We start from the raw sequence: 13,245 nt of genomic DNA on the forward strand, positions 1-13,245 counted from the left end.
AAATTCGGCAATAAAACCCTTATCCGTGGCGGGATATTGCGGTTTAATTAATTATCTGTCTCGTGCGCCGCGAGCGCCACGAATTAATTACGCGGTTTAACGAGAGTTTTTAAAAAGCGGCAGGCCCGGGCCAACGCAACCCCGCCTAACGACCTCTTGGCTTATCAACGCAACAAAACATCGATAACGCATAATTGAATTTGCGTGTTATTGCCGCGTGGATGATTTGACAAATCGCGATTCGCCGATACACTCGGCGCCGATATTTAATGGACGCGTTTTCGCGCCCCGCGATTTATCGTATCGCGGATTGTATAAGCTTTCTGTCGTGATAATAACACTCGTTATTGCGCACGCCGTACCATTTCTAGTAGAATTGCCATTGTCATGTACATTATTATTTTATTATATCTTTATAGCGTTTTGCTAAAATATATAGAAAAATATAGTGTTAAATAAAATGGAGATTCTAAGTGAGCTTTCAATATTTTATACGAAAGAAGTAGCACGTAAACACGTGAAAGTTTAAATTAGATAATTTAATAAATGCAGAATAATACCTAATTCCCCCAATAATTTTCCCAATAACTTTATCCCTGATCATAGAAAAGTCTTTTGTGTAGACGATAGTCCTTGACAAGTTTCTTCGAGGTAAGGAAGCTGTGCTATACATGCGAGATAAGGGATTTACGCGTACATGTAACAGTTTTTCGTATACGTACGCATATGGACACGAGCGAACGTGTACATGTATACATATACGCATGTCAGACCGGAGATAGGCGAAATGACCGGAAAAGAGCGACTATTCCTTCGGGATCGACGTTGCCTAGCCACCATGTAACTATCGCTGAAATTGAGTTGCAGTGAACTGTGAATGACCTTATTTCGCGTATATGCCAGTCAGCGTGGCATCGTTTTCGTTCCCGCTTCACGTCGCTGCAACTCAGCAATCCAACTTTCCACATATCGCACTGGATATCGAAAAAAAGAATCACTCAGTAATTTCGACATACTAATACTACGATTAACAGAAAAGACACGAATCATTTTATACATAAAAAAAAAATCGATATTTGTAATATACCGAAAAGAAGTTTTCCTATATCAATCTTCGGTAATGCAGCTGTGCGTTTCTCAGTTTATCTTATATATAGACTTTATTTTAGCAACGCTTTAATATCGTAGCCGTTGGTTCCTAAAATATTTGACGTTGTAAATTAGGAACTTCGGATGGCGAATGCAAAATGAGCTTACACTTGGGATCTCTAAGCAATTTAATCTACCGGCAGCTGCGACCTCCGAGACGTTCTGTGTGTTTAGCTATAAGGACAATACTGCGAAACAAAGTCATCTCAAAATTCAATATATATATGGAACGTGAGATTGCCGAGTTTTGATGATGAGCCACCGGAAATTTAAAATGGCCATAATGCGAGCTACGGAAGGGATCGTTATACTGCTTGTTACCTTGCCTTCGCAAGGGATGGAAAAGGCGAGCGCGACTGTGAAGGACAGCGGGCACGTTCACGAGGGGGGACGAGGGGGGGATCGGGAGAGAGGGGGAGGGATGCAAAGGAACAACTTTTTCAATTATATACCCCCGGATCGATAGAGCGATTCATTCCCGAGAATGATTCCCGGATTATCGTAGGATTATCCCGCCGCCACCCCGGCCGGTCCGTTCTACCGCCCACTTCCGCTCGTACGTTATAATGAAATGTTTACAATCGATCCGTCTACCCTTTCGTTCCGATCCGCCGAAGCGTGAGTCCAGACACGACAGCGTTATCGAGCTGCCTGCTATATCGTTATTATTGACGAGTTAACTATTAATGGCGTAGTAATAATGTTCTCTCGTGACAGAAAACAAGCGGTTGAATTATAACGCGATTTTTTAATGACCTTTCATAAAAAGTTGTCACTTTAAAGTTGTATCAGTTTTCAATCATAATTAAAGGATTTTTATTTGCGAGATTTGAAAATTTGTATGACGGTCAAAGTCCGTCTTGTAAGTAGTGTATTAGACTTTATTATCCGAAATCGCAAAGTCTAAGAGGATTTGAAGGAAGAAGGAAGAATTACGAATAGTTGGGCTGCATTGTATTCCACGAATTTGAAAATCTTTTTCCCTCTTATTTTTAATTCTATAGCAGGATACTTGTTTAATTCTATAGCAGGATTCGCGTTTTAAAAATTAAATACTTCTAAAAAAATGAGCAAAAATAGTACATACTCACACAAAATTTTATTTTCATTTGACTTACAAACACATAAAAATAATTATAAGTGACAAACAAAATTGTTTAACTTAACTCTCAACTTTACGACTGTTTGTCAAAAGGAATTACCGTTGCAACAGTTTCGCTAGCTACTTGCAAATGAAATCGTGGAAGAAGTCCACGTCGGAAGTGGCTTGTCGCGAAATGATTTTGGCCCTATGAGGGCCACAAGCGAGCGAGCAAGCAAGCAAGCATACGTCAAATTACCGAAAAGCAAGGCAACTCGCGTGCATGCAAAATTCGTGCGTTCTGGAGCGAGGTAGAATAAGGACGAAACGAGGAGGAAGGATTCGCGCAGCTTCGTGTATCTCGCAATGTGTGCGCATATATATATATATATATACGCAGCCGTGTGTGCTCGTGTGCGAGAGAGAGAGAGAGAGAGAGAGAGAGAGAGAGAGAGAGAGAGAGAGAGAGAGAGAGAGAGAGAGAGAGAGAGAGAGAGAGAGAGAGAGAGCAGACGGACCTGCAGCAACCGTAAAAGAGAAGCGGACGCGGGGGAGGTCGGAGAGAGATAACGCTGGAGGTTGGCTGCGGGGTAGTTTGGATACAGTAGCAAACAGGCAGATTGGATTCCAGACTCGATTTACTGGAATGTAGAAATAACAGCTGGCGAGCAGTCTCCTCGAGGCCGAGAACCGACTTTGCAGTCTCCACCATGTTCCTCCCCCTTCCTGCGACACGCAGACAGAATGGGGAGGTGGAAGAAGAACATGGACGCCGAAGTCGAGATGGACAGTTCCGCAGAGAAGGGGTGTTTATAGATTCACAGAGCACAATACGGCCTCAGCTACTCTCGCATCCCTTCCTTTTCCCGTCAAATCCCCTTAGTCCCTGCGACTTCGGATGATGAAGTCTAATACATTCGCAAGTCGGACCATGACCATCGTACGGATTTTCAGATGCAAAATGCAAAAACACGATTTGCGTGAAGGTGGAGAAGAGGCAGAAGGGAAGAAAGCTGGTTCCTTTCTGTTGTACGCTGATAACAGGCACAAGCATTAATTCCTCTAATCGGACCTAACGCCGTGGAGATGCAGTGATTTTCAAGCCTGTTCGCGCGTATCTTTGGCCTCGCACCCCGTTGATTCCTGCATTAGCATAACGAACCTGGTGGAGCTATTTTCCCAGATCTTTTTGCAGTAACGATAACCTAACGTGGTTCTTTCAACGTTGATCTTAACGACGCGGATCAACGAGGACGATTTGTCTCTCGTTTTCTTGCCGCGAGCTTGTTAATAGAGCCAGCTACTAACGGCAAGAATGTCGTAGTGTTTAGCTTCAGTAAGATTTCACGTTTACATACATCGCGGGGTTTTGCCGTTGTTATTTATGCAGTAAAGTTTACCAATGTTAGCCATAGGGCGCACCGAGGTAGTGCGCCGTTAGTTGCACGGCTATCGATTTGTACGTCGGGTAGGCCATTGCCCTGCGAAATTGCCCGATTCGTTTAGCAAAGACACGTACTTTTAAATTCCGATAATCCGCTCCTCCTCGAGCGAATACAATCAAAATTTGAAAAAAAATTTAAAATTGATGATATTTGAGGACGTTAAAGGCACACTAGTGTCGCCATCTAAGATAAAAGTACCTTTCTGTATCTCCTGTGGAGTTTAGTACTATTATTTTAACGGATAGAAAGGCGTGGTATCGATTCGTATATGAGTTCACCTTTTTTCCCTGATCGTGCGACGTATGGATATGTAGTTCCTCAACTACGAATGTTATGGATAAAACGCACCCCATGCCACGGAAACGCTTCCTCACTATCGACGGGCAATATTTTTGCCTCTCCCTAACCGGATGGAGCCAACCACTCCATGTTAAATGAACCATTACGCTGGCAATGTTACGCCGTAGCTACGCTTCCTACGGAAGATCCGGACTTCCGCTGTTGAACAGTATTTAATTTTCCTGAATACAACTTTGTACATCGTCTACGCACGATCATATTATTCTGCTCTACGGATATGATGATAGTAATCCAACGAGTGAAGCTATATTCAAGATTAAAAGTAAACGATTTTATAAAAGCAAACAAGAAAAATATGATCATAATTCTATTTATTTTTTCTACTTTTCTTTTTTTTTATGTATGTATATATACAATATATATATATATATATATATATATATATATATATATATATATATATTACGTAAGAATTCTTTTATAACATAGATGAAAATCGTGAATACCATCTGAACAATGAAAACAATTCTTTTAGGGCACTATTTCGAAAATCTGTAAGACAACATGCCTTTGGCAATATCTCTTTGAAACAAATGTTTCAACATAACATAAAATAAAACGGACTCGCGTGTTTTATAACCAAAAACTGCTTCTTCCTGTGCAAGAAAATATGTTTAAACGTCAATTGTAAAATAACACTGCTGCGCGGCAATATTATATGTGAAATATTATTGCAAAAAAAGTGTCAATATATCGTAGGTATACAATGTATTCTGTAAACAAATATAATACAGCTGCACTGTATTGTATAATATTTCGAATATTTTGGATTACTTCTCTCTTTTTCTCGCATGAATTTAATTGATTCTTTTGTGCTCTTCCTTTTTATTAATTTCATGCTTTTGTTCATTTGATTCCGCTTTTGTTTATTAAATTTAAAATATATTATCTAAATTGACTGTTATTATGGCACTGAAAAAGGTGTTTTTATAAATAAATTTGTTTACCTCGCATTTATTATTACTTAACCTTTTTTTCTTTAGAAATAAAGCGAAAATTTTATGCTTGCTAATATTTGTGAATCTCATTTAGTTATGATTTGCATGATTACACGAAATTCGTCATGCCTTCACGCGGAATGTTATGGTGTCAGTCATATGTATAATCCCCCTCTGTGCGTACAGGGATTAGCATGGTGCAGTAATGCCGACGTTCCGATGGATTTTAGCATTAGGTGGGTTGGGTTAGTCGTAACCAGATTTGCAAGTTAATAATGAATTATTGTACCGTGAATTTCGGGTCAGCCAGCAATAGAATTGCGTCCGACTATCCGCCGGCGGCTATGTTACTACTCGGACGTGCGCTCTGGGACTAATAAAAACGGCTCATTCAAATTTACATTGAAGCAAATATTATTTATGAAATGGTTGCATTAAATAGCTGCATTAAATAGCTGTTTCTCCACTCTCTTCATACATTACAGACATAGATTTGGTTACATGTATCTTTAGCACAGCTTCATTTCACATTAATCTAATCTGGTTTCTATTTAGTACACACGATTAGGTCATTTGTGTCCCAGGCATTGTTTTTCTTTGAAATATTAGAAGCAAGATAATGTCAAGTGACATCTTAATCCTCCTATTCAGTAACTCTTAACGACAAAGTTGATGTCTTCATATTATCTTTGCGCATTTTTTTACTATACATATATATAAAATCTGTGAAACGACAAGTATATTGATATCGTTACCGTCGTTAAGAATTACAGAATAAAAATCTTAATAACGTCTTAACAATGTCTTTAACGTCAACAAGATGTCATTAAAATGTCTCCTTGCTACTTGGATGACTAAACAATACTTTCTAAAGATGTTAAAGTATATGTAAGATTAATAATTTTGCATACTTGTAAAAGTAATGCAAATTAACCCAAAATAAACAATCATCGTATATGATAAAGGACCGGAAAATTATCATGTATAGGAGGTTAATCTAAAATCAGCTGTTATATATATTCAGAGCAGCTACACGCATTCGATCGCATTCAAAGTTATGAGATAAGTTTATTTCAGCAGAGGTTTAACGCGATGATTACTTACCAGCAAAGTACGCCAGCATCGCCGTCAGCGCCACAGCCAGGAGGATCAGAGCGATTGAGAAGCATTTCCAAGAGCACCTGTGCTGACAACGTTTGTCGATGTGAAAGCGCGATGGTGAATACGGGGAATAGTGCGGCACCGCTGCGGCACGAAGCGGAAAACCTGGCATCACCATGGCTTGGCCTTGCGCGCCTACCGTGGCGGTACCGCCATTTCCGGCACCGCCTAAACCGCCGCCCAGAGAACCCACCGTCACCTGCTGTTGCGGTGGCGGAAGCCTAAAACAACAAGAAATAACCCATGTTAGGGTACCGCCTATATAGAGTTGCGAAAATCATTAAACCGCATGATTAAGCATCGTATATACGTATGTATATTAAATCATGCAAGATTACATTTAATGTATCTACATTAAATGTAATTTGTAACTTAGATGATAAAATATAGCATAGCATTTTTAATTGGCTGCAGCAGCCAATCTTTTCTTTCAGTGTACTACAGTAATACGGAAAGAACGATTTTGAAATAGGTATCTATAAAAATTTAGCTAGATACAGATCTGAAAATAATGTTGTTTAACCTATCAAATAATTATTAGAACACTCAAACTGGTTGTTACAATGTTGAAACTTTTTGTTCCATCATCAACGTTTAAGTACATACTTCTACATAAATTTTTAATGATTCAATGAAATTATTTTTAGATCTAGCTAAATTTTAAGATAGATGTTATATTTCAGCAAAACTGTTCTTTCCACAAATGAATCATTTAGACTCAAAGTGAAAATTTAACGGTTAGTACAGTCTGTGAAGTTTTAATCATAATTGGTGCTTATATATCTTATTTCGGTAGACCCGAAATAAGATACTTTAAGTGTTTTTCACATAACTGTAGTTAAGAAGTAAATTAAGACGTTCAGGTCACTTCGATTCGATCGTCGCGATTAATAGCTGTAAATCGAATGATCGGCTATGACGACAAATTGTTCGTGCGATTGCGAATCAGAACGGAGTCAACGTCGATCAGTATCTCTCATGTGTCTCGTTTACTGCTGATTATTAGTTAAATTCATGCCGATACTCATCGGCGTATCGGCATCGTCGAGGTAATAAATGGGAGAGTTGACTGCAACATACTCCAAAGCGGATCGCTTGATCCGACGTCACTCCGAGGGCGATACGCACCAGCGATAAATCGACGACCGGTATCTGTTTGGTGCACGTGTGCCAAGCGGAGGTGGCGATCGCGTCGTGGTACGTACATAGACACCGGAGAGCATCGGTGGTGCACGTCCGGGGATGCAGATAACGCCGAGCTTATAAAAGATGCAGATGCCACCATTAAGCCCTACATGGCAGGCTGCGTGTGCGTGAGTATATTGCCCGCACGAGACGCACGAAACCCATGGGCTTTCCGAAAATGACATTCGCGGGGGTGACGAGGTCGAGGCCCTACCCGTCGAACCCGTGTCAAGGATTTTATTTTCATCATCGACGATATTTATCTTCGTCCCCTCATCGAGAGGCCGAGGATAAGCGTGGCCATAGCCGACCGGATGAAAGGCCAACATCGAAACAGGGATTTAATATGGTGCCCAGGATAAATATAGTTTTCCGATAATCATGCGGACTCATGAATAGCATTATGTGCGCGTCGCGGCTGAAATCCCGTAAGAATAACTCAATTGACAGTACGTCTCTGGTAGGGATGAGAGATAAGGGGGAAGGGCAAAAGGAGAGTACTGAAGCGACCAGAAAAAGGAAACAAGCGGGAACTTAACAATGCGGCGCGGCACCAATATTGGATTTTCCGCTTAAAAATTCACGTAGTATAAAGCCTGAACACGAGGCGTGGCTGCTCGAATCGAATACTTACGAAAAATCTCTTCCGAGTTGGTTTTACGTCGGGTTCGACGGGAAAGCAGTCAGAACGTTGGATTTAATCCGGAACTTATCGCCTTAAGGTAACGTTTCACTTTCACGGGATGTAAGTGATTTAAAGTGGTTTAAAAAAAGATATTTCGAAGTAAAACTCATACACGATATATCGTTCGTGGAACACATTTTGCACTTTTCTAAAAAATATTGAAATAGTCGAATAGTCTTCATTCAGAAGAATTAATTCGGTCGAATCGTCCAATAGTTTTCTCTTTTTTCATAATTCCAAATATGAACATTTTGAAAATAATCTTTCAGTTATGTGGAATAAATTTTTTTTCTTTAAGACGTATTTATTAGGTGTTTGCAAAAGTTCGTGGAATTACCGTTAAATGTTATTAGAATTTATTGTGAAACTTTTTAATTATATATTATGTCACAATATCGAATGCCCTGCATTATAATATAAACTACATTTCTTGGCTATTAAATTGTTCGATGCCTAATAAAGTACATTTATGATGCTCGTTGTTTATTTATAACAAGAAGCAGAATAACGTTGAAACCATAAAAATTTAATGTAAAACTTAAAACGAATCTTTTGTTGCTAAAAGTTTATGCCACAAGTGGTTTCAATAATTTAAGACGGTCTATTCTAACGGTATTAAATTTAATAAAAATCGAAAGCGTCTATTAAATATTAAATTTGATAACCAAGAAATACAGATGATATAATGCAGGGCAACATTATATAATAATATATAACTAAAGAAGTTAACAGTAAATTCTAGTAACATGTAACGGTGACTTCACAAACTTTTACAAATACTTAATAATAATTCAAATGTTATTTCAGTTTGGAATATTTTTCATCTCTTTAAATCCAGAAAGATTTGTCAAAAAATGGTAGATGTCATGAAAGAAATTTCTAAAGATGAACTGAGACAGATATCTTGCAAAGTTCACAGAAATGATCGTTTTCATCTCTCATGAAGGAATCGTTGAAATGTGTCGTGTACCGCGTGTAATTTATAAGTTGCTTAACAAACCCAGTCCGACAAATATCATAAATAATCGCGCTTAGATCCCGACGCTTTGCAATTCTATAAATGTCCGCTCATATTTTCTGAAGCAGGAAGCAATCAGACACGACGTGAAAAAAATATCACTGGCAAAAGTCCCGAGCGTTCTTACGCGGCGACGTAGAAAAAAAAGATGATACGCGAGAGAAGGAATCCCGCGTAATAAATATTACTTTTTCCTTGGTATCATTAACTTAGAAACGGAGCAAGCACCGTAAAATTAATTTACTAAAAGTATCGGTGTGCTCAACGTCCAACAAAAATTGAGGAGGAAAAAACTTAATGGCAAAATAATGGGAATTTTTTTCTAAGCTGGAAGATAGCCAAAGATAGTCTTACTTCATCTCTCCGAATTATCCGTGCACGGCAGTGGACATGCTTCAAATATAATTCAATTGCAGAAAAGATTTAATAAAAATATACAACTTTGAATGCGCGCTGATTGTTTCTAATTTGTGCATAACTTTTTATCTACGGTACACAACCAAATTCTAATTAATTTGAAGATAAATTTTCCGGAAAATCACGTCAGCAAAATCGATGATTTAATGTAAAATGGTTTTATCTAATAAACATTTCTGTATTCCTGTATTATTAATATTAATAATATTTGCTTTGAAGCCCTTGTTATTATTATTATTAATTGTTGATTAAATTAATTTAACAGAATTATTTTCTCTGTTTTACGCATTAATTAATTCTTATGATTAATTTATAACGGTTCACGATTATTTCCGTATTCCGTTAGACTTTCCGAATTGAAGCTCCAGAAGTTTTTTCTGGGAAATAAATAAATCTAACTCCCTGGCTGGGAGCTCTAAGAGCCTCCGGACAGATGTACGGCGCTCCGGTCGGGACAACCGGATTCTTGATTGCACGTAACAGACAAATGAAGCGAGGGGAGTGGCTGAAAACAAGATAAACGACGAAAAAGGAGAGATAGCAAAACCGGGGATGCACTGCGGAAGAACGGAGTAAGCAGCAATTCGGCGTGTTCACGCCGTAGCCCCTCCAAGCCGGGTTAATCCATTTGTGCGAGTAAATCGGTTAGCTGGAATTGGGTTATATTTCCTAATCGATACGATGGATTAAGTTACCGGTTGGTTCGTCCTCTGGCTCGTCGGTCACGATGCACGGCTCTTTCTTCGCTAATTATCGTTAGTAGCGCTGAAGGGAACGTGAGAGAAATATAAGTTTCTGCCGAAGCTTCAGTTAAAGATTACAGTGCTATCGTAGTTGTATCAAATATCACAATTGAATACAAATGGCATTTCTAATTACAAAAAAGTACCGCAATGTGATATTGACAGTATGTATGTTTTTTAATATTTAGTTTAGTGAGAATTTACAAAATTGTACAAGATTACCGGGATTGCTAGGCAGAAGAGAAATTGCAAATTTCGAATCCTCTTGCCTTTGATTCGAATGGTTTGCAATTTTTCTTGTGACAGCTTAATCTAACTCAGGGACGTAAGCGTAAAGCTAAAGCGAGAAGTTGCCGCGGCACGACTTTCGGGAAGGAAGTTCGAAAACGTGCGGCTGTTCCTTTAACCAATGTAAAAGTAGGTCGAGGAGCGCCGAGTTTGATCGTCAGCAACCTGGGCGGATTACGCAGTCCCGCTGTGAAGTTAGGATGTTCCTGATCTAAGTTAAGTCGTAGTCCGGTCACGAAAGGACCCACCGTCGTTTTAAGCAGGTAGTTTCTCCAACCGGGCGACAACGATGGTGGTGGACGTGGATTGTATGAACGTGTACAAAACACCTCCACCGATTAAACCAATTGGACGCCTGTCTGATATATTGGAAGTTAAAGAGGTAATTGCGAGCGGCGTTGCTGCCACATATTGAGTTGAGTGTCGTCTGAGTGGAAGATTGGACTGTTTCAGCTGCGCGAGCTGAGGATAGAATCGAGCGTGTGATCCAATTATGATGTAACGCATGTTCCATCGCAGGAACGATTGGCAGCGACGAGTGTCGTGCAGTTCCTGCACCATTTCAAGCTTCGAAAGTTGCCCCGTGTTGCGAGTTCTTATTGGTTTAACGAATGGCAGGATGGTCTTTGAAAGAAGTGGAAAACACGTGTGAAGATCGATGATATTAAATACTAAACAACATGAAATCATTCCATTCCTCTTATTTCATTATTCTTTTTTCATTCTTGATTAACTTAATAAAATACATATATTGATTACAATTATTTATTTTTAATTTTATTCACATTATTTTATTTTTTTAGCTGTTTGAAATACTATATTTCCATTTCTTTCGGATATTAATCTTTAAGTAGATGGAATGGCCACAGCATCTCTCTCTCTCTCTCTCTCTCTCTCTCTCTCTCTCAGGTATAACTTTAAAATCCTTATTCTGGAAAAGGAAAGTAAAAAGTATTGTCTAGATGCCTATAAAGTCTTAAAGTTTATTATTTTTACATTCCTCTATATATCTAATAAGGAAGTAATATAAATTTGATTATAACATAATATATTTATATGTAAAAAGTATAACTCTAAAATTAACATTTTTTTTAAGATGTTCTACTCATTCTGTTTAAGATATCTTTAAATCACTTATCTACTTAAAACAAGATAATAAGATACTTATCTTTACATTTTTTTCTACCACTACTTCTATAAGTTCCCTTCTACATCTAATAATGAATATATTCCTTATAAAGATTTCATTACCCATCATTTCCCGTCTTTGTAAATTTTCTTGTTCAAGCTAACTTATCCATCATCTGAAGTGATACCTATACACCATAACGTTACTTCAAATAATCCTACAGACCACTAGAAAATATAATGGGTCCTTCTGAGAAGAAAGAGGCGTGAAAAATTTCGGAGGCTGCTGATACTCGATCGTTTGTCACGAGCGGCGCTTATCTGTGATCTCCCTTGAGATCGCGTAGCGCAGACGAAGCGCGTTTCTAAGGTACGACGATTGTCAGCGTCGAGAAACACGTTACCGTGGTCCCGTAGGAGGTACACGTAGGAAGAATCCTAATAAAAATCTGATACCCCGGTCCGTTCGCGCGGGTCCAGCCAAACGCGTTTCAAAGGGAAGATAAGGTGACAGAGAGACACAGGTAACACGACGCGTCGCAGCTGAAATTGAATCCCACTCTCAGGGTGAAAAATTACGATCGTTGCTAACACGCTCGAGGGATAATGAAGTCTGCTTTCGTAGCCATTGTTCCGCGGAGGGCACGTCGGCGCATAGCTATGCGCCGCGCCGAGCCGCGCCTTCCGACAGCCGCCGCCTGCTTTCTCGCCGCTAGCGCGACGCCTCTAATTATTAATTTCGGTCTTTTAATATTAATTAGACTCGCGCGGGGGAAGAGGGAGGGGGAGGGTCTGGGTGCGCGAGTAAGCGCAACGCGCGCCTACGCTATGCGCCGTAATGGAACGGCGTGATTACGCCGAGATTATAATTTTAATCGCTCGATTACCACTCCGAGATAAAGGGAGAAGGAGAGAGAGAGAGAAAGAGAGAGAGCACTCGCCTCGCGGCGGTGGCACAGCTCTTGTATGCGTTTCTCGGCACACAGTAATAATAAGTGTGATACCACTGAATATTCAGAGCGACTGTGCCGCGAAGATTCCGCGGTATTACGATTTTAAGACTGCGAGGCGCCTCGTAAACTACGCGCTCGACGCCGGAGCTTTATGTCTATTATCCTTAGCTAAACTTCGCGTTTGCGTCGGGATATTAATTTTACGTCGTCATGGAGAATAGTATGTTTGCGCAAATGGCACACCAGTTATTTTCCAATAAAAGATGGATGGGAACACTATAGATCGCGAGGTTTGACGAGAAACCCTGTCAATCAACTCCCGACAATCCTGTCAATCTTCGTGTATGGAAAAAAAAAAAAAAATCGATAAACGGAATAAAAAGGGCGGGGAAGATTTTGAATTTAGCTGTAAGTCGCTTCATAAGTTTGCATTCACAAAATCTTCCAACAAAATAGATCCCCCGCATATTTTTATACATCATGTACAAACTAGCTGCAAGCCCAAGTAATACCTTCGCAAGAAGTTATCAGATTGCTCCGAGGGAAATTTATGTCGCAATATCATTTTTGAGGATTTTCTCATATTTCGCATAAAGCTACCGTAAGCCTGAGTAATATCGTGAAATGAAATCTCCGTGAATGTTTCCCGCGCGGTGAAACTGATACGGTTATACGTCTATCCGTGCATACGCGT

At 39.5% G+C, this 13,245-nt stretch overlaps 1 protein-coding gene and 1 long non-coding RNA gene across 8 annotated transcripts in view; one reads left to right on the forward strand and one right to left on the reverse strand.

Annotated features, from left to right (window-relative positions):
- Nucleotides 1-13,245, reverse strand: part of Ten-a (Teneurin-a transmembrane protein) — a 495,412-nt gene that overhangs the window by 32,785 nt on the left and 449,382 nt on the right. For all 7 annotated transcript variants that reach the window (XM_087409039.1, XM_087409040.1, XM_011050850.2 and 4 more), the window contains one exon: nucleotides 6,078-6,355. In XM_087409039.1, the coding sequence (XP_087265165.1) occupies nucleotides 6,078-6,355 (278 nt within the window). The remainder of the gene's footprint in view (nucleotides 1-6,077; nucleotides 6,356-13,245) is intronic.
- The window catches only part of LOC147908729 (uncharacterized), a 47,570-nt gene that overhangs the window by 13,160 nt on the left and 21,165 nt on the right, over nucleotides 1-13,245 (forward strand). The window lies entirely within an intron of this gene.

The sequence above is a fragment of the Acromyrmex echinatior genome, chromosome 8 (assembly GCF_024713525.1).
Source record: "Acromyrmex echinatior isolate Ae372 chromosome 8, ASM2471352v2, whole genome shotgun sequence".
Classification (NCBI taxonomy): Eukaryota; Metazoa; Arthropoda; class Insecta; order Hymenoptera; family Formicidae; genus Acromyrmex; species Acromyrmex echinatior.